The 21,461-nt window shown below is 35.6% G+C and overlaps 1 protein-coding gene across 13 annotated transcripts in view; it reads left to right on the top strand.

Moving 5' to 3' along the window:
* LOC134527573 (protein HGH1 homolog) overlaps positions 1 to 21,461 on the top strand; it is a 118,775-nt gene that overhangs the window by 9,515 nt on the left and 87,799 nt on the right. Inside the window, exon 1 of one of the 13 annotated variants that reach the window (XR_010074222.1) lies at positions 9,075 to 17,270. The exons of 10 other annotated variants lie outside the window; for them this stretch is intronic. Coding sequence is in view for 1 of the 3 variants with exons in the window: in XM_063360366.1 (XP_063216436.1) it covers positions 10,091 to 10,161 (71 nt within the window). In the remaining 2 variants the exon portion in view is untranslated. Of the gene's footprint in view, positions 1 to 9,074; positions 17,271 to 21,461 lie in introns of those variants that run through there. 2 more of the 13 variants (XM_063360366.1, XR_010074221.1) reach the window with 2 other exon arrangements.

Here is a 21,461-nt window from a genome sequence, read left to right as displayed (position 1 = left end):
TTACAAATAACCTGATTATCCCCTTGAGCCAAAATTTTCACTCCAGTATTTCTTCTCTGGTCCTCTCTCTCAATTACTAACAGACTTAGTATACTCCATCCTTTTTGCCTCAACCCTTCCAACCCCCCATTTTTCCATACCATGGTAGTTCTGTAGGAGTTTTATTTGTAATTCGTTCATTCTCCACTTCTAAGAGGTCAGGTCTCCCTCTGTAATACACAAAACTTCTCACAAATATTTGGTCTGTTCTAGATATTAAGTTGTTAAATCCGAGGAAGTTATCCATAACTCTAAAAGCAGGATTTGTTGCATCATCACTCTGAGTGTTACACCATTTTTTGTAATCTATGTGATTGGCATTGTAATTCTCTTGTAACTGTCAAGCCCATGTCCTTGTGCACTCAATATCAACTCAATTGATTTGTTTTACTAATTTAATCACTTAGTGTTTAGTTTTACATGTAATCACAATACTAGGAGTTTAGGCATAAGAACACAATGTTAACTTAATCTTGACGTGTTAGCTGGGTCAAAACGATTGTATCACAATAGTGATATTATAGAGTATTGAAATAATACAACACAAATTGATATTACTTGGCAAATTAGCAATGATATATGTTTAATGGAGTGATAGTCCTGAACTAAAAATGACTGTTCAAACTAAGTTAATATAACATTTATACCTGGAGTTAGCAAAACAACAATCATACCGCACTTCCTCATATATACTTCCAAAACCATTCATATTAGTTCTACCATTGGGTATAATTTAGGGCAAATTCACTACCGTTGCTAGCTCAGGGTTTGGTAGGGTTTTGTTTTAGATGATCTCAGGGAAAACACCTCCAGGAGATAGAATCGCGATCACAGGAACTGGTAGAAGAGTATTTGGAAGGAATTCAAAGCTACTGCGATTATGTTATGCTGTTCTCAGGAACTGAAGACTCCATATCCCGGATGCTGCTGTAAATAGTAATTATGGAAATTTCTCACCACTTGATGATCAGATAACAGATAAATTCTTTGTAGTGCTACCAGCACTTAATAAGACCTTCAGGTGATTCATTAAGGCGTCTACTGCAGATAGAATGTGGACGTTGCTGAATAATTCCACAATATTCAAATTCCTTTTTTTTATTTTTGTCACGTTTGACATCAGTCTTCTTGTATTCCCATGCGAGAATTTACAACTTACAGTCCTACGCCTGGAAAACGCCTTTCAACTCCCTTAGCGTCCTAGAATTTTTTTTTCTAGTTGTAGCAACTCAAGACATAGCGACTATGAGAAAGCATGAAAGGAAATGTCATCCATGGAAGAATACCATCAAGACAAATAAATTATGATACAGTGTCCACAACCAAAGATTAGACTATAAAGGAAATAATTAAAATATACTGTAAACTGGTGACTGTTTACAATCCCTATTAACATTGTGTCTTAAACAAATAAAAGCCAATATATTTTATGACATTTCAAACACACTTTGGGCACCTACTTTACACTTGAAAAAGGTAGATAACTAGAACATTAAATGCATAAAGAGTAATAACTTCAGTCGTATATATCAGTCCACTGGAGTACATATTTGCTTCACTGATTTTAATATGTGAACTTAAAAATATATTCATTTAACTCTTCAATGTCTTAGTTAAATTCCTAGAAAGAAATACAAGAGTTTCAAAGAAACATTTCACAAACACTGACAACTATATGTAAGGTTAAGTGTTTTAGTACAGAAAAGTAGATGAATACATCATCGTTCTTTGACATCAATACTTGCTTTAAAAATGTATTTAATGTGCTCACCAATCATTTCGAATTTTGGATTTGTAAGAACTGCAAGAATCTCTTTGAACTTAATTACAGAAACATCATTTTCAACAACTTTGAAACTTTTTTTAGACTCTTCCATTGACTTCATTCCTATCATACCTACATTCCCATCATCCATCTCTTCTTCAACTATACACACATATCGAAACTCAGTTTTTTTCCTGTTGCCACCCAGAAATCTTGCTAAAATGTACTGCCCACCTTTAACATTGTCCGTTGTTGGCTTCTCATATTCCAATGAACATTCATGATCGTCACCGTCACTTTCATTGCTGCTGCTTTCACTACTCGGCAATGCTGTAGAACCATTTGCACTGCTGTCACTAGTACTACCAGTACCATATTCATTTATTGCACTTGCATGCGTAATACTTCGTCCTGGCTCAACGTGCACACGTTTTCTTCCTCGACAAGATTTTGCAGTTGTAGAACCATATCTTTGAATGCTAAGAAATTGTACTAGTGAATCATTTACATCTTCAACAGTCACTTCAGATTCTCCACCTGGAAGTTTGTCTAGCACTTTTTGTGCATTAAGGGGAACAATGCCACATGCCTTAAATCCAGCCATCAAGTTCCTTTTAATAGCACTACCTTCCAGGTCTCCTTTCTTGGGGGGCACTGCATCCATGTGTAAAAGTGTGTCGTGTAAGAGAGCTGGAAGCTCATCTTTTGGAATGCCACTTTTCCTTCGATTGCACAATTTCCATGCAGTAAGGGTTTTTCTCCATGCTTCCTTAAAAGGCCTGAAAAATGCTACATCCAGTGGCTGGCAAATGCTTGTTGAGTTTAGAGGTATGCAAACAAATGAAATATTGTTTTCTTCACATAGCCTTATGACATCTGGGTTGAAATGTGATGCCAAGTTGTCTTCCATTAACAATTTTTTTCCCTTCAAGCCGCCTAGCATGTAGTAGGAATGTTAAGGAAAACCAGTCATTGTTTGTAGACATGTCTATCCAACCATGCACTGTTCTGTTGTACCTAGCGCCTAATGTGCAACATGGCTTGTCACAGCAAGGTGCTCCTTTTGGACCATTGTGTCCAGGTGTTCCACATATTCTCAGACTTGTATATGACATAAGGTGGGAGCAGAACTCCAGAAGCCGAGCCAAACATCATCATGGAAGTCGATGATTTGGAGTGGTTACAAACTTTTTCCGGGTATTTAGTTCCCCGGCGATAAATACAAAGCTTCAAGTTCCGTATGATATGTTGTGTTTCTTTGCCGCTTTGCGTAAAGATAGTCCATTATCTACCACATCTTTCAAGGCAATTTCAATTTGCTGTTCGCTGTTCCCTGGTTTTCTGATGTAAATCCTTCCCATTTTGTTGTTTTAGGAGACTGTATGGCCTACTCAGATTTGACAGTTAAAATCACCAAATGTTTACACATTTCTCAGTGCACTATCATAACCTAAAAAGTAGGGGAACAAAATTAAACCCTTTGTACTGGTAAATAAAATCACAACAAATACACACCTTATGTACACATTCCGAAAGCTAGATAGTATAACTTAAAGGGTGAGCAATCAACCCCCTGGTAATAATTGTGTATGTTTAATAATTTAGGTTAATGATAAAAGTTTGTAATAAGTTTTATTTACATCACAAATGATCAACCTAAACATCTTTAATTATTTGAATAAAATATGTCAGTATTTCCTTTCCTAGTCAAAAGTTTACAGATACGGAAGAAAAACATTTAATTACTTACATATTTCATCTGCTCTTGCAAGTCATCATCATCATATCAACCAGTTGTGTTCAGTGACGGCTGAGCGTTCATAGCCGACGGACGTGCGCGCGCGCTCCCCGGCTTTAATGTGTTAATATTTCTTCACTATCGTTAAGTTCAAGTTCCACTCATAATTGATTCATCGCTGCTTAATCTTTCCAACTTTCATGGGTTTTCATTACCCGATAATAATGATACGATCATTGAATTAGTTCCTGACACGGATACTAAAATGTTCAGATCGCCTACTAAAAAAGTGATTTCTAATTCGCCGGGAATATCTGAAAAAGCAAGTGAAAGTTCATCAAAGCAAAAATCATCTAGTGAAGCTTGGACGGTAAAACTTCTTGATCCCACCATGGAAGACTTAATCTCGGCCGTGAAATCCCTCAGTATGAAATTTGACGAGTTAAAAAGCGAGAATATGGTGTTAAAAACCCTTCTTATCGACTCTCGTAGTGAAACTGCAGAGATAAAAAATGAACTGCAACAGATCAAACAGATCTTATCTTCTAAGACTGATTCTGTTAATTCATACAGTCAAGTAGTAAAAAAAGTCTCTTCAAACAAGAAACCTGTTTGTGTCGAGTCATCCGGTGTATCTGGCAACAGTGCGCCCAAGGGCGCCCATACCCGGGGGCAGGGGGGGGCCGTGGCCCCCCCCTAGCTTTCAGGGAAGGAAAAAAATATATAGTGTAGTCAGGGGTTTAAAGAAAATTATTTAAATTCGGTATTGTGTAGAAGTGGTTCAACACGAAGATATTATTGTATATCGTTTTTTACATGTTTACTTCATTTTTTATGTTAGTTCAAGCATTAGTTTCTCATGCTGCGATATAAGGTGTTGTGTACAGGGAGAAAACGCTGTTCAAGCGCAACGCCCGTGGCGAGTATTTCCCCTTCGTAATCCTGCCCAAGCTCACGCGATAACACAACACAACAGATTTAGACCAGTCAGAGTTAGATGACGCGTAAGTTGACATGTACTTGTAGACGGCGAAATGTTTTGCTACTTTTTCGTCATAATAATGTGTATGTTCACAAATAACGTCTCAAAACAGAGATTTTTCAATAGTCTTTAGGTCTACCTACAGTTTTATGCATCTGGTCTAGATTTAGTTTAGTGTATTCAGTCAGGATAAATAACTAAAGTGTAAATAAATAAGTGAAAAGTGTAAAGATAAAAACCATTGTTATTATGTAGTGTTTCTTAGTTTTCCTCATTCGTCACATCCGCTCAGAATATTCGCAATTTTTAAAGTTACACAAATAAGAATTATTGTTCAGAAAAGTCTACAACATAAAATTTATTTTGGAATTTTGAATTTAGAGGAAAACCACTTTTTCCCTTATAAAGAGTTTAAAAGGATAAGGATTCCGCTACCTTCAGTAGACTCGGAAGCAATTTACATTGGAATCTCGATTTTACGTACGCTCACGGTCGCTTGGATTGCATTCGTAAAATCGTTATCTTCATAAAATTTTAATCACCCCACCCCGTGAAGATACAGGTTATAATTTATTGAACGGAATATATAATATTAAATAGTAAAAACAATGACTGCCCTCTGCCATCCCCTGCGTTCCCATTATTTTTTTTTTTAATATTCCACGACTTGCCTCATTTCACGAGTGATATAAAAGTGACATCAAGCGACTAAACACAGTTGCACCACGCATTGCATAATGTTAACTTTCGTGTGGTGACAGTAGGTTGTCCGACATGCCTTTCTTGGATATCTTTCCTTTTCGTAAGACGCGTGCTACTAAAATAAATTTATATTTGAGTTTGCAAACTTGTCCACTCCTTGCCAGAGACGACTGAACACAGACGAGACTATCCAGGGTCGGGTTGATGAGCTGGAAGAATTCCCGGCCTTGCATTTTTATGGACTTCACCTTATCATATTTATCAGTTAATCTTTAACAGATCGGCTTGAAAAATATTAATGAACGCACTTTTAGTAACATAATCGAGGAGAACAAGCACACAGTTCAGTGTACACCTGTACTGTTTCATAAAAGTGATCATAGGTAGAGACTGGAAAAATTCGCGGTTTCAATGACCACTATGATAGACTCCACAATGCTCCTATTTACTCGGGCAACTATCACCTAGTCATTGGCTACCGACTCGGGAGAACTGTTTACTGCGATTCTTATGATTCGATAATTCTTCTATTGAGTGTTTGCCATTGGCTCAAAGTCGTTCAGGTAAATTGCGGTCCAATCACTGACGCAGCATTAAGCTAAACGAGTTTGGATTCCAGCCTGTCTCGAAAGGAATCCGCGAATTTTTACGGTCTCTAATCATAGGCTTATTTGGTGAAGGAAAATCGCTGCTCTGTAACGACAGACATTCATTAAAAACACAGTATATTTTAGTGCGAGAAGCCCTTGAATTTGTGATAGCCATAGGGAATTATTTGTTTGTATAGTAAGTTAAAAAAAGCTTAGTTGAAAATCCGCTCGTCACGTCTACTTGCTGCGTCACTTGTACCATTTTTGAGCGTTTTTTACTGGGAAACCGATGCAGAGAAGGTAATGAATGCGACACATGTCAAGATAATGCCTAATGGCATGGGTTGCTGGATATTAGCGTAAAGGAGAGGAAGTAGCTACTCAATATCGTTTCTTACTCTCACGCTTCACAAGGTTTCAAGCTCAGTTGTTATGCTCTGAAGCTGGAAATGTTGGAATGGGTAAGGAATGTCGAGTATAGTTCATTTGCGGTAAAATAAATATTTTTACGACCTTGACATAATTTTATAATCGAAGAAATTTCAAACTTTGCGACAAATAAAGTGTACCTAGTCCATTTTTTTCTTCTCGATTTTGAGTTTGAAGCCGCAGTAACTTATACAATATTCACTAACGGTAAATGGCTGTTGTATTAGCTTTAAAATATGAATACGCTGTGCATTAAAAATAAATATTTTTATATGTTTTTATAGTGTTATTTAATTAATATATTTTGGTGTCAAATTTTCCGAATTTTAGATGGTTCCTGAAAAATATATTCGTAAAATCGCGGCTTCGTTGAGTCCGGGCTCCGTAAAATCGAGGTTCTAATGTACTCTTAATTCTGAAGTTAAGTACTGAACATGTTATTTGAGGGTTTATTAGAGCCGTATTTACGCGCAGGCTATCTAGGCTGTAGCCTATGGGCCCGCACCACAAATGGGGGCCCGCACCACACGACACGAAAAAAAAAAAAAATTATAGTGCGATGTGGATCTTCTTATATTCTTAAAATACGCGTCGACATAGTGTCCAGTTGCTTTGTGTGGATTAATTGCGCCGAACTAAACTCTTCTGTGGAAAGCTGATATATGAGTTGTGTCAGCATTTAGAAATTTTCGATTATTTTCATTGGTTTTGGTGTCACTTAATTCCTTAACATCTAAATAATGTTTGGTTAAATTGTCCAGTTTAATAATAAACTAATTTTTTCTGCGCTTTACTATCACTAAATAAACTTATAGTCCTCGACTACTGAATCCATCTGTGCTAATTCTAAATGATAAGCAATTATGATTCATATCGAAACATAGTAATATTCATTTAATTGTGAAACAATTTTTGACTATAATTATAAGCGTAGTCCAGGTGTTACATTTAAAAACAACTGTTTTCTGACTGTGATAACATATTTAAATCGTTTCTCTCCCAAAGTTGAATCTTTTGACCAACACGTTTTAAACTTTATAATTATTTTAATTTAATTTGTACGCGATATTTATTTAGGGGTAAAGAGAGCAATTAGTTGAAGGACTGTATTCTTGATATCCGTGTACCCGAGACGCTGCAAAAGTATAAGGACTGTATTCCTGCATTTGTGTTGCTAAAAATTCATTTGTTTCAATAAAATAGTTAATATTTAATTAATAAAGTAGCCAATAAAGATTTTTTTTATGGCGAATGAGTACTGTGGTCTAGTATTTTAGTAACAGGACAAAAAAATTTTAACAGGGTCAGAACTGGAACTATTTTATGGCTAGTAACAAGCTGCAGTTAAGTCTTCCAAAATATTAAAAATACTTCATACCCATAAGTCTGGCCCCCCCCTACAAATTATCATATGGGCGCCCTTGAGTGCGCCCACCAGTGACCCACTTACAACTCAGCGTGTCTCCAACGACGTCATCAGAAAAAACGGTAAACAGCTCGTCGACGAAGACGGCTTCACCGTAGTACAACATTCACGCAAGTCCACGAATAATGAAAACTCCGATAGAAAATCATCTAACACGGATCGTAAGAAAAATCCCTTGCAAATTGGCATCAGGAATGTTTCAACATTAAAAACAATTGCTAAACCTATTTACAAAAAAACAAAAGCTCTCTTTGTCACGCGTTTTGAGCCGTCTGTCATGGAACAAGAAGTCGTAGATTATATTTCCAACGAACTAAATCTCAAGCAAGTCAAAGTGGCCAAGCTCCGGACAAAGCATAATTCTTACGCCTCCTTCCATGTATCTGTTCTGGAAGAAGATTTTAGTAGAATTAATAATATTGTTTTTTGACTCAGTGGCTGTTTAATCAGTCCTTTCTTTGGAAAACTGCATCAAGACCAAATTGTTAGTACTAATTCATCTCCTGAAGCTCTCGGTAATTCTACCCAATTACCTCCAAGTTCCTGCAGTACATCGTCACCTTTTATGCCAGCAACTTTTATGCCAGGGCCTGGAGGAGTGCTTCCTACTCACTTTCCAGTGAATGCCCAATCTTAATGAATGGGAAATTGCATATCAGAATGTTAGAGGACTTAGAACAAAATCTGTTGTATTCTTTGATAATCTTATTAATACTCAGTATGACATAATCTGTCTAACAGAAACTTGGTTCAACGAAAGATGTATCAATACTCATTATTTCACCGATAATTATTCTATTTTTAGAACTGATAGGGATCCGCTACTCTCATCAATGGAACGTGGTGGCGGAGTGTTGATCGCAGTGAATAAACATAAATTCCCTTCTGTTCAGCTAATTCTATTATATGACTATCGTGGAGTAGAAGCCGTATGGATTAATATTAAAATTGCTTTTAATATAAGTACTTAACATTGGGTAATATTTATCTTCCTCCAACTACATCACCTAATCTATTCACATTGTATTTTGAAGCTCTTGAACAAAAACTCGTTAATTCTCATGATAATGTGATTATCTTAGGTGACTTCAATGTACTGACGCCGTCCCCGCTACCTCTGATTATTTAGACGAGATTTTGTTAGGTTCGTGTTCTCAGGGAAGGTTCGGCCTTGTGGCTAGAGGTAGGGGTCAACGCAGTAGGGCCCCCCGAGCTGTTGAGGCCACTCGGGACGCCTGAATAATAACACAAAACCTCTTCAGATAGTTGGTGAATTTAATACAGCACAGCCCAATACATGGTGCTGCCCGTTCTGGCCGTAACGGTTTGCCCGACGCGACTAGTCACACGCGCAGCTCACTTCCTCAGTGGCGGCTCACGATTCTTATGCGCGTGAGGGGCAGACTCGTATACGTGACGCGAAAGTTACAAAAGACACTGACATGGCACACGATATTTTGAAGCACAATACACTACACTAATACCTAGCTCTGGATAAACTGGGCTAGCAACACGTAGGCCCGTGTCTCCGGCGACTCTACGTGGTGACTAGGTGTGTCCCAGGGACTGAATCGTTATTAAGTTTGGTGGCGCACTGCCGTACGACGGTGATACATAAGCCCTGACATGACGAATTACACTTAGGCGAACAACTGTTCCACTAACACATTACACTTGATAAACTGGGCTAGCAACACGTAGGCCCGTGTCTCCGGCGACTCTACGTGGTGTCTAGGTGTGTCCCAGGGACTGAATCGTTATTAAGTTGGATGGCACGTGTCGCCTGCTGGCTGCCCCGTGCGGGCCAAAACTAAGTAGCCTGTAGGCTAGGTTGGGCGTGAAGCGCCGACGTAAAAACACATACTCTCCCCACAGTACTTACGTATGACGTAAAACACTCATCTCGGAGCACTGATTGAATTAAGTTAAGTACCTCATGGTAAATTTAGGCCGACCGCGGAACTGTACAAAAGGTTGAAAAGAAATTACACTATGGAAAACTACATGTCGGTGAATGCAAAGGTTGAAGGCTCCGCGTTGCGCGCAGGCTGCCGGCCTGGTTGAGCTCTCGAAGGACACTAGCGGTGTCGCCGCGCACGACCCCCCTCCCCCGCCAGCCCTCCCGCGGAAACGTGTGAATTTCGCGGGAAACTGAACCGGCCAGGTTCGGGACAAATCGCACCGTGAAACATGATTTTGCAAAGACTTAATTATTAATTAATAAAAAATAATGTTTAATAAAATCCTGTGGAAAAACATAATTATAACAATTTGTTGTAGTGCGGCGGAAGGATATGCCACACCCGGCCGGATCCTTGCGCCGGTGTAGCACTCGTTGTATGGCGTTCGCCTCGTCGCACGAACTGCACTTTGCTGCGCGCACGGGCGCGTTCGGTGCACACGCTGTTGCGAGACGTTGATGAGGCATAGCGGTCTATGCGACAGAGGAGCATTGGCGGTCGGCGTCAGTACCTGGGATAGATTGGAAAGGTTATCACTATTTCAATATTGCTCGTGCACATGTCAGATCCAAGGCTCAGTGCCTACTTGATTTCATATCTAATTTGGATTTAATTCAGCACAACCTAATACAATCTTCCAATAACCTTCTAGATCTTTGTCTTTCTAATCTATCTCATTGTGTGGTTGAAAAAGCTGTTGAATCTCTGGTCAAAGAGGATATCTATCATCCTACCCTACTTATTAAACTACTTATTGAGGCGACCTCACACAATTTTACTCCAGATTCTATTTTCAGAAACTACAAAGCTGGTGATTACTTAAGCCTATATAACTCTCTAAAAACCCACAATTGGGATGAATATTATAACACCTCTGATGTAGATGCTCTTGTAGATCAACTTACATCTTGTATCTGTGATAAAATCAATACTCACATTCCATTATCCACACGTAAGGCCTCTAAACATCCTTATTGGTTCTCTGGTGATTTAATTCATGCCTTAAAATCTAAAAAACACTTTCATAAACTCTATAAAAGAAACAATAATACTCAGTATTACCTTCTTTTCTCTAAATATAGAGCACTAGTTAAAAATCTTATTAAGCGTGATAAAACTAATTGGAATCGTAGTATCAATAATAAGGTTAAGAATAACCCTAAAAAATTCTGGAGATATGTCAATGTTATGAAAAATGGTTATAGTGAACCTCATTCTCTTAATGTCAATGGTGATATCTGCAATGATCCAGGTATTCTATCTAATGTCTTTGCTAAGTACTTTGCTAGTGTATATGTACCATCCACCAACCACCCTTGTATCATTGATCCCGATATAATTCACGATTCAATTCCTGTATCATTCTTATCAGAAAGCCAGGTCTTATGGGGAATTAAATCATTAAAACCAACTATGTCTACTGGTCCTGACGGTATACCAAATTTCATTATTAAAGGCTGCTCTTTTATTCTAATGCCTCTATTGTTGCATCTATTTAATACAAGTCTAAAATCACAAGTATTTCCCACTAAATGGAAAATAGCTAAGGTTATTCCCATACATAAAAAGGGTAGTAAACTCATTGTATTTAATTATAGGCCTATATCATTATTAAATGGCTTTACTAAAATCTTTGAAAAAATAATATTTAAACATATTAACTTCCCAATAAACAACAGATTAGCTCCTAATCAGCATGGCTTTAGAAATAGTATGACAACTTCTACTAATCTTCTCTCATTTATTAATCCTATATACAATAAAGTTACAACAAGGGGGCAGGTTGATGCATGTTATTTTGATCTGGCTAAAGCCTTTGATACCGTCAATCACTCCATTTTACTAGCTAAACTTTCTAACTTCGGTCTCTGTAATAATTATATAACCTGGTTGACTAGTTACCTTAATGATAGATGTTTCTTTGTTTCACTTAATAAAAACACTTCTACTTTATATCATGCTACTTCTGGTGTGCCTCAAGGGGGTACTTTATCTCCCTTATTATTCAATATTTATATCAATGATATTTTTAAAGTTCTTCATCATACTACTGGTTTTCTGTTTGCTGACGATCTTAAAATATTCAGAGAAATTTCATCTTTAAATGACTGTCTGCTTCTTCAATCTGATATTACTGAAATTGATAATTGGTGTAAAATGAATTTAGTTTCACTTAACAGAGATAAAACAAAAATTATTTCTTTCACAAGGAAAATTCATCCAGTTAAATATGATTATTTTCTTGACAACTCAAAAATTTCCATATCTCTTAGTATAAAAGATCTTGGTGTTATTCTTGACTCCAAACTATTCTTTCATCAACATGTTAATTCTTTAGTATCCTTTTCCCGTAGAACCTTATATTTAATAAATTACATAACTTACTATGCATCTAATATTGAATCCATTCTTACTCTTTATTTGTCCTTAGTTAGAAGTAAACTCGAATATTGCTCAGTTATCTGGGACAGTATTAACACCACCGATAGTGACAAAATTGAATCCATACAAAATAAATTTTTCAAAATCATTAGTTCTAGACACCATCAATTACCCAAATTAGAATCTCTTTCAAATCGTCGCATCCATCTGGATGCCCTGTTTGTGTTTAAGTGCTATAGTTCAAAAATTAATTGCTTATACTTACTTGATAACTCTGGTATTCGAGTCCCGCAGTTCAAAAGCCACCTTCGATCCCTATTATGTTCCTTACACAATAATAATGATGATTTAATTTATAGAGTTATCTCAAATTTCAATAAATATGAAAATTTTATTAAAAACTTTAAATTTTAATTTTTTATGATTACCCTAATATCTTGAGTAATTTTATAATCCTGTTTATTCTTCCCATTCTAGATCATTTAGTTAAGATTATCTCAGTTGCTGTTTTGTTTTGTTTGTTATTGTTTTTTTTCTTTTTATTGTGTCATCTTTTATTATCCTGTGTATGTTGTATTTATTCGCTTGTATGTGTCATCTTTTATTATCCTGTTTATGTTGTATTTATTCGCTTGTAAGTGTCGTGTTTTTATTACTTGTTCTGTGCACACCTCCAAAGCTTCGGCTGTTGGTGTGCATGTCACAAATCAAATAAATAAATAAATAATAAATAATATACAGTGTATCATGTAACCAGTATAACCAACTTAGGAGCCAAACAATTCCCATGTTACAGATTAAGTATTTATATGGAGATGTTTACAAATGTGTTATGATCAATCTCACCCCTGCTGATCATTCTCACCCCACTTTACGGTACTAGAGTGGTGCCCATCTTGAAACATCCAGAAGTTTTAACACTCATTTTAACTCACTTGCAACCCCCATTTAGGGCCCCTTGTGAAATCAATATATGTGTCTTTTCTTACATTATATTTTAGGATAAAAAAGTAAATTTCGAAAAACCTGTTAGTTGGGCCCTTTTTGAAATCGCCTCTTCAATTATAAAAGTTTAAAGATAGTCTAAATCGTTCAATGATTTTGGTAGACCTATAATTATATTTCATTGTTTTCTGAATGATCCGATTATAATTATAATTATTATAATGATCAGCATTATTAAACACAATACGCAAATCCATGTAACTCCATTACTAGCATAACATAAATTTCTTTGTGAAATCTATTGTTTCAGTTGTAATCAGTAACCAAGATACAACACACAAAAATAATAAGAATTAAAAAATAAAATAGTACAAAATAAACACCAAGATAATATTCATATCCTTGAAATTTTAGAATAGTAAAGATTAAGTAACAATTTGGTCAACTATGGGTGATCAAACATTGCTACATTATTAATTATCACAATATAAATAATACCACAAAATTCCATAACTTTATGTAAGTTTAAAAGGGAAATCTAATCTCAAGATTCAAATGTTCGGTTGTTGTAAAATGTTGAATAATATCTTGGTATTGCATTGCTGTCTGTCAAACTTTGTAGATAGTCAAATTTCTTCTTAGATATTGGAAGAGGGTTTGCTGTAAGTTTTTTTCAGTGTAGCTTCTTGAAACAACTGCAAACCCTGGATCTTGAGGCTTTCATGTTCACAGTTTTAAACTCTGTTGCTTTGAAAGAAGTTTTGCAGAAAAAGCAAATTAATGATTGCTTTCTACCTTCAGTACAGAAATGTTGTTGAAGAGGACTTTTATCATTCTCAGTGTTTATAAAAAAAAAATTCAGATGCCCTATCTGTGAGGTACTTTACATCAACAAAGTCATTGTATTCCATTTTGAACAGTTGGAAATGTTCGCTTTTTTTTTCTAGCCATCCTAATTAAAGTTGTGTATTGCAATGGGACGTATAATGGACCTGATTTCAGTTATCGTTGAATAGTTTTTTCTATTGCAGAACGAACGCAGTTACCTTTGTTTTGTGTGTCCCACAACCAAAATTTGTGTGTTTATTTTTTAATTGGAAATCTTGACATGGTGTACAAGTACCAGGCAACAATGTATTTCTTTTTTTTGCTGTCCGCAGCAGCTTTTTTCTTCTAAAATATTTTAACAAGCATGTTCCAATTTCGGTAGCATCTTTCCATCGTCTTCATGCGATAGGTTGCAGTAGACATCATCCAGCCTATCTTTTTTAAAGTCACAAATTGTAACAATATGGACAATTGGACTTCTCCAAATTGTAACAATTTGGACATCTCCAAATTGTAACAATTTGGACAATTTGGACTTCACATGAAGTAGGCAGAGTGGCTTGCTTAATCAAAACATTATACTTGAAAGGAGGAATTGATGCAATACCTATCACTTTCCTTCTCTTTTCTGCTTAATTCATTTTTTTCTTTGTGTCCATCAAACTCAATTTTGGCTTTGTTTCTAACATCTTCACTTAGATTCATGTAATTTGCACACGGTTAACACTGGTTCTTTTTAGGAGAGAAAAATGCCCAGTTAAATTCATAGTTGAATATTCTGGTGTACTTTGTTAAACTTCCATTCTTTCTTACGAGCCTCTTTGTAATCTCTGTACAACTGTGCTATTGTGTTACTACCCTCAACTTATTGTTAAGAGGAAGTTGCACATACCGTATTTACTCGCATATAGGTCACCATCGCAGATAGGTCGCACCCATAATTTGGTATTTAAGATTCCCCCCATATAGGTCGTACCAGTAATTCATTACCGCACCGTGCGCGAAGAAAGGTCATTGTACTCAATCAGCTGCTGTTAACGGCGCACCTGCTGGCTCTCTTTGTTCACTAAGCTGCGCATGCGCAGTATAACTCACTCAACGCTCCGCCCAGACTCGTGACGTTGCATCAGCAGCCAGCCAATAGATGCGAGCTTAGCAGAAAAAAAATATAAGCTCCACCTCCCGTGTACCAGTTTTGTCCAGTTCTAATACCAGTTTATTGGTATACGCACCAGTTTTCTCGCTGCCGTGACATGTTCAAATTTACGTCCATCTTGATGTCTTGATACCAATAATTAATTAATTACGACCCCAGAAATTAATTGTTAGTTTAAAAAATATGCGTCAACTGTACAATACTTCCGAAATTATAAAATACGTTTAAAACATTTACCAAGACTACGCTCATTTGTTAATGACGCTAAGTTGTGACATAAATACAGTTTCAGAAATTAACAATCAGCCACGTTCATACATTCGTGAGTTTACGTTTTTCCCTCGTGCATTTTAGATTGTCTCCTGCTATAATTACTCAGACTTTTACACGCCTAGGCTTAAATTATTACATGTTTAGAAATAAAAGCAACTTTTCATGTTATAAAATATGTATATTTTGTGATTTAAAATGTTCATTGCCGACTATAAACGTTACGTTTTTCACAATGTTTTTAGGCCTACTAGATAATCTTATCTACTCTTAAAGTACCCACTGTATTTTCTGGTTGTTTATGGTTGTTACGTGATGTAAATAGTGGGATGGATTCGATTTTTGAGTCGTAATTTGCGCGAAAGTATTGTATTGGACTAAATGGGAACTAAACGGGACCTGAAGAATATAGTGCAAATAACGGTAACGTAAATAAGGGGTTTCGCTGTATGTGTACATTGTAAATAAATTTGCCTATACCTATATAAACTTCTTTTTCGCATTTTAAAGCAAAATATTGCAAAAAAAATTCCTCAAAAATTAAAAACATTTTTTTTTCTTAACATATAGGTCGCAGTTCATTTTTTCCCCATCAAATCTGGTAAAATTACCGCGACCTATATACGAGTAAATACGGTATATAGTGGCTTTCTAATACAGGAATGGATGAAAAGTGAGCACGAATGCCTTGTTTTATTTTCTCTGAAACTTTGACGTGGTTTTCATGCTTTCCTCTTGTCATTGGCTAAGAAAAAAAATCTGTACTCTAGGACTAAGTTATGCATACACCTGTTGAAAATATTGAGTGTCTCTGTAAAGAACGTTTTGCATACTCTGTCTTCCTTCATTCTATGTGAAATAAAGGCACTATTGAATTTTCTGATTGGTTGTCCTGTATTTGACAAGGAATGCCTATACTGCAGGCAAATGTTTTGTGTGAATTGAAGAATGAAACCTCTTTGATTATTTACTTCCTCTAAGGTCCAGTACTTATCAAAAATGTTCATTCTTTCCTCTTCAGTAAATTTAGTAGAACACTGCAATCAATATTTGACATCACACAGAGGACACAACCTTCTCGCTCTAACTTCCATCTTCATTTTCAGAGATTTGTTAATACTTACCACAATTCCTCACCAATTTACATTAATTTCTTTTACATTTTTGGGGGTGGCTTTTTGTTTCTGATTTTTTTGCTTGTGGTTATAATTTCTTTTCTCATCAGATAAAGGGATGTCTGTTGATTATGACTCAGAATAGGAATATCCTGATTTGCATCTGAATCGTTCACGTTTTCTGAAGCTGACTCACCACTGTTTGAAACGGATGCATTTCATTCTGACACTATTCTCTTTTGTCTGTTTGCCTAGTTTCTGAAATTAATAATAAAGTTCGTAATAAAAGAAAAAGTCATAAAATAATTATATTTCAGATATGGAGACAACATAGTATGGTAACTTCTCAGTTTTTAATTTCTGCAATTTTTGTTACTGCTACTGTAGAATCATCATTCTTCTGAGAATTTGGACTTGATGTAGCTCAGGATGTTATGTGCCAGCTATCTCCATTCCCATCTCTGCATGCTAAAAATAATGAAGGTCTAATTCCTCTCTAATGACAACAAAATGTTTGATCATCAATGTTTCTTGTGATTTATAGGAATACAAAATTATACAGCTATTAATCCAAAATCTTATAGTTAAAATTATCCCTGCTAAATACTTACCTACTTTTTAAAAATTAAAAACATTAAATAGTTCATTCTTATTCCATAGGAAATCCCTGACTGTACTTCATATCCCTTATTCTATGGGGAACACTTGTTCTACGTATTTAGAATCTTCCTCCTGTGAGGAAATACCCCTTTCTGTGGTTAAGTCATATTCAGACAGGGTTGGAAAAAAATATAGGTTTTTTTTTGCTAAAAAACCAAAATTTTTAGGTTTAAACCAGGTTATTTTTTATTTTGTTCTCACCACGTTCAAACTGTGTGTGTATATATGAATTCAGATCAATTAATAATTTTTGACACAATTCCTGATATCAGCTACAATACGGTATGTATAATAAAATTTATTTTTAAGAACATCCAACAACTGTCCCATTATTAAGTTTTTTGTCCACTGATTGTAATACCAAAGAGTTTGCACAAATTTGTTACTAAAGTACCAAAAGATATCTAACGTGACAGTACTACAGTGTGTACAACATAATAAACTCACCTAACCTAAATGTCATAAATGCTTAAAAAATACACATACACACACACACACTCTCTCTCTTTACTCTTCAGTCTTGTGGATTATCAGTTAGTAAAAAACAACATCAAGATTAACTAGTTAAAAAAATGAAGCTAGTTCTTTCCTTTTTGTATTGCAGGTCACATCACATCACTGTTGGTTGTATTTGTTAAATGCTTAAACAGAAATACAAGTTTGAATGCTTTTTCTATGCCTAACTTATTATGTACTTTAGCATGCACAAATCCAAATGATGAGAATACTCTCTCTACACTCGCTGAAGTAGCTTGTGCTGTAAGTAACTGTTCAACAGAAAGAAAAACTACATCATTATATTTCTCAATGTCATTCCTCTGACTTCTCCACCACTCATATGTTGTAACTTGTGATGTTACTTCATTCTCAAACAGCAACTCTTGAAAAGGTAAGCTTTTTGATTGAAATTTAACAATTAATGGAAGCAGTTAACTCTTAAAATACCTTGTTTTGCAAACTCCTATGCTATGCGTTTTTCTTCGGTCAAATCAATGTCAACATCAAATGATGATTTTTTTTCTTTTGGATCCAGCATAAAAGCTAAAAAAATGAGCAGGTGTCAATGCAATATTATATCTTTTTTGGAATTTTTGTATGACATTTTTGTCTTTTGTGGCTTCCATTTTCATTTGAAGATTCTTCAACACGATCATCACTGAGTCAGAAATAGTGCATTTATTTTTTTGAACTTCATCAAGGGCTATGGCAATAGGCTTCAAAATATTAAGTCCTCTACATTCTGTTTCAATGTCATGTTAGAAATTTGGTTAAGTACTACTTTATCAATAGCGTCACAATGTTCCTCACAAGTCATTCCGTGTGAAATCACCAAGGCGTGGTTGCTTGACCATTTTAGAAAATTTTAATATTTTTACCCAATAAAGACTTATGAGTAAATAGCTCAAAACTATTTTTATTTAATTTTTATCTGCCACCATTTTGAATCAGGGCTCGATTATCTTCTCTACTGCGTGCAAAAATAAGGCCTCATAGAGGTTTTGTTTAAAGTTTATTGTTGGCCTTGACTAAAAGATAGAAGTTTCTTGTCTTTACTGATAAAAAGAGAACATTATACATAAAATGTATAAAAATATAATAAATACATTTGGAAAACATAAGAAAAATGACCTTGAAGTATGCCAAAATATTGAACATTTTTTAGCAATTTTCATGTCCTCTTAAGGTGACTTGGGGTTGGAACCAAAAGACCAAATTTTCTGTGTAATAACTACGGCTAGAGTACTTTCCAGCTGTGTTGAGTTAAAGTAATGGTTTTAAGCCCTTCCTGCTTTTTTTTAGCATCAAAATTTTCAAATTTGGCTAATTTCAAGGTCAAATATCCTAAAAGAGGGACCGGATAAAAATTTTCTGTTTATGCCAAAAAATACATCTATTAGTGGTTATCAAAATGTGCAAGTTTCATTTTGTGGTTCAAACTGGTTTAAAAGTTAGAGTTATTTGAAACATGTGTTAAATTGCAATACACTTAAGTACATATAATTCAACAGTTCATGTTTTCATATTATTTTAAGAAATGTCTGTCATTAAAATTAAATTACACTTTTAACATAATATGTACAAAAAGGCTTAGTTAAAAAAATTCACAATAACATTCTTTACACAGTTTGAAATTTACTTGGTACAGTTGTGATGCCGAAGTTTTATTTGTGAAAGTGGGCTTCTAGTTCCAGTGAGAGATCAGTATTTTTTCTCTTGTGTAATAATAAATGTTCTTCCGGTCATAGTTGTGAACTCTGTAGGTCGGAGGACACCCAAAACATTTTTCATCTCCAGCCATGAGAGCATGAGACTGCAAGGCTTGTTAAACTGAAGCTTGTTGATGGACCACCTGGTTTGTAGAATACCACCTTAATATCATTTTTTTCCTTTGAAACCTCACAAACTTTACCAATGTACCATCTGTTGTCATAAACACACAATATTGTCCTTCACTGATATGTCACTGACATGAAAAACTACAGGAGTTCCATCAATAGTATATTCTTGATGGTTTCTGACGAATGATGCTGAAATGGTGCCGACTTGTATTGTTGACCTATCCTTTGGTACATAACAATGATGGTTTCTAGTACTTACAATTCTTTTAGCTTCATCAAACTGACTTTTTAAAAGAAGCTCTACCTTTCGAACTTCACTTTCCTTTACAAAGACAAAGTCGATTCCTTTAATGTTTTCCACGCAAAAATTGAACATGCTGATTGGTGTTGTAATGTGGCCTTCTACCGGTCTTTGCAGACATGCCTTAGCCACAAGTCGCTTTACGGTCCCACCTACCCCATCACAAGGTCCCTTGCCGTGACTTGTTGCAAAAAAATGCCACTCAGCATCAACTCCAAAGTCGTCTTTATGTTTGCACAGGTTAGTAAAATTGAACCTGTTCTTGTACTGACCTCCTGCTCCATCTGAGAAATAAACAACTTTATTCAAATTGTGAACAAAGGACTTAATGAATGGTATCAACTTTGTTTGGAATGTGTACACAGCCGATGTATTATGATTCATACAGTCACATATAACACAAATGTGTCGAATACATTAATACCTGGTCTCATCTCTGTAGTACACACAGAAGGGATGAAGTGTAGCCTGAGAGTTGATCCAGTGATAACTCTGGATCTCATCTTGTATGATAAATGTGAAGTTTTCAGAGAAATCACCAATCACTACACATTCATCACTTTTAATATTTTCTTTCTGTGTTTTCAAAAACTGTGATTGACTATGTGAGATAAAATGGTTTTTTCAACACCATTAGTTTACTAGCAACTGTTACTTTGAATTCAGCATATGTTTCAATAATAGTAACAAGACGGCAATGGTCACTCATCATCCACTGCTGATATGTTATATCATCATCTTCATCACAGTACAGTTCAATGTTTCATCTAAATTCAAGGATGCTATTCCGGGACACTTTGCACATTCCCCGCATTCCCCACATTCTTCACTGTTCAGATCACACATAATTTTTTCAAGAAGGATCTTCCAGTCATCTATTTTAGCTGCTATTGTCATTAGTTTGAAATTTTGGTGAATTGAACACACACAAACAGAACGAGTGCCACTCGCTCCAGCCAGGATGCACCACTTAGGGCATAGAGAACAGAATGTTGAAAATCCCACCTTTACTGATGGATGTTCTTCTTTAAACTTTCTGTATAGTTCTTTTAAATTGCATAGTATTAAACGTTTTTGCTTTAGTTCTTTCCATTTTCAAGACAAACTGATTTAGTATCCTTCATTCCAGGACACATTCTGCTAACTTCATCACTTTCATAAAATTCAACAGCCAACTCTCTAGTTTCTTTGGACAATTTTTTCCCTGATTTCTTAGATGTAAGCTGTGGAATGACACCATGTTCCTGAACTATTTTGTGTGTTTTTATAACTAGGTATTCACTCACACCTAACACTTGTGTATGTAGTTTTTTTTATTGACCAGCTCTTTGGTACTACACTTATAACTTGTATCTTCTCATTGTTGGATGTGCTGGTCATTATTCTTTGTGTTAGATCTTCAACAAGATGTTGTAAGTCTTTTGTGGCAGTATCAACAATCTTCAGTTTTAATTCTTCTTCCTTATCTTGAAATTCACAGCTGATGTTAAAAGTGTCACTTACTTTTTTATGAATCGCACCAGAAAATTTGCTTACAGTTCGCTTTTCTTCTAGGTGTTTCTTTTCAGCACTAAGTTTCATTATTTTAGTAGGCAAAACTCCTAAAACAGAGCCTGTGTCATTGATAGATTCCACGACAATTTCAGGTGAAAGGAATGGTTCTTCATCAACACTTTTTCCAACATCAAAGTTCTCATAATGACTGCTTGAAGGTGTTTAGAGTTTTTATGGCAAGAGCAACAAACAGATTTACCAGGAATCAGTGTGGGCCATCTTTCAGACAACGCTAGGGTTATTTCCCTCAACTGTTTTTTAATAACTTTTTTGTGGCAT

This window comes from Bacillus rossius, chromosome 1 (genome assembly GCF_032445375.1).
Source record: "Bacillus rossius redtenbacheri isolate Brsri chromosome 1, Brsri_v3, whole genome shotgun sequence".
NCBI classification, from domain to species: Eukaryota; Metazoa; Arthropoda; class Insecta; order Phasmatodea; family Bacillidae; genus Bacillus; species Bacillus rossius.
Note: the sequence above shows the minus strand (reverse complement) of the source record. Positions and strands in the feature narration are given on the sequence as shown.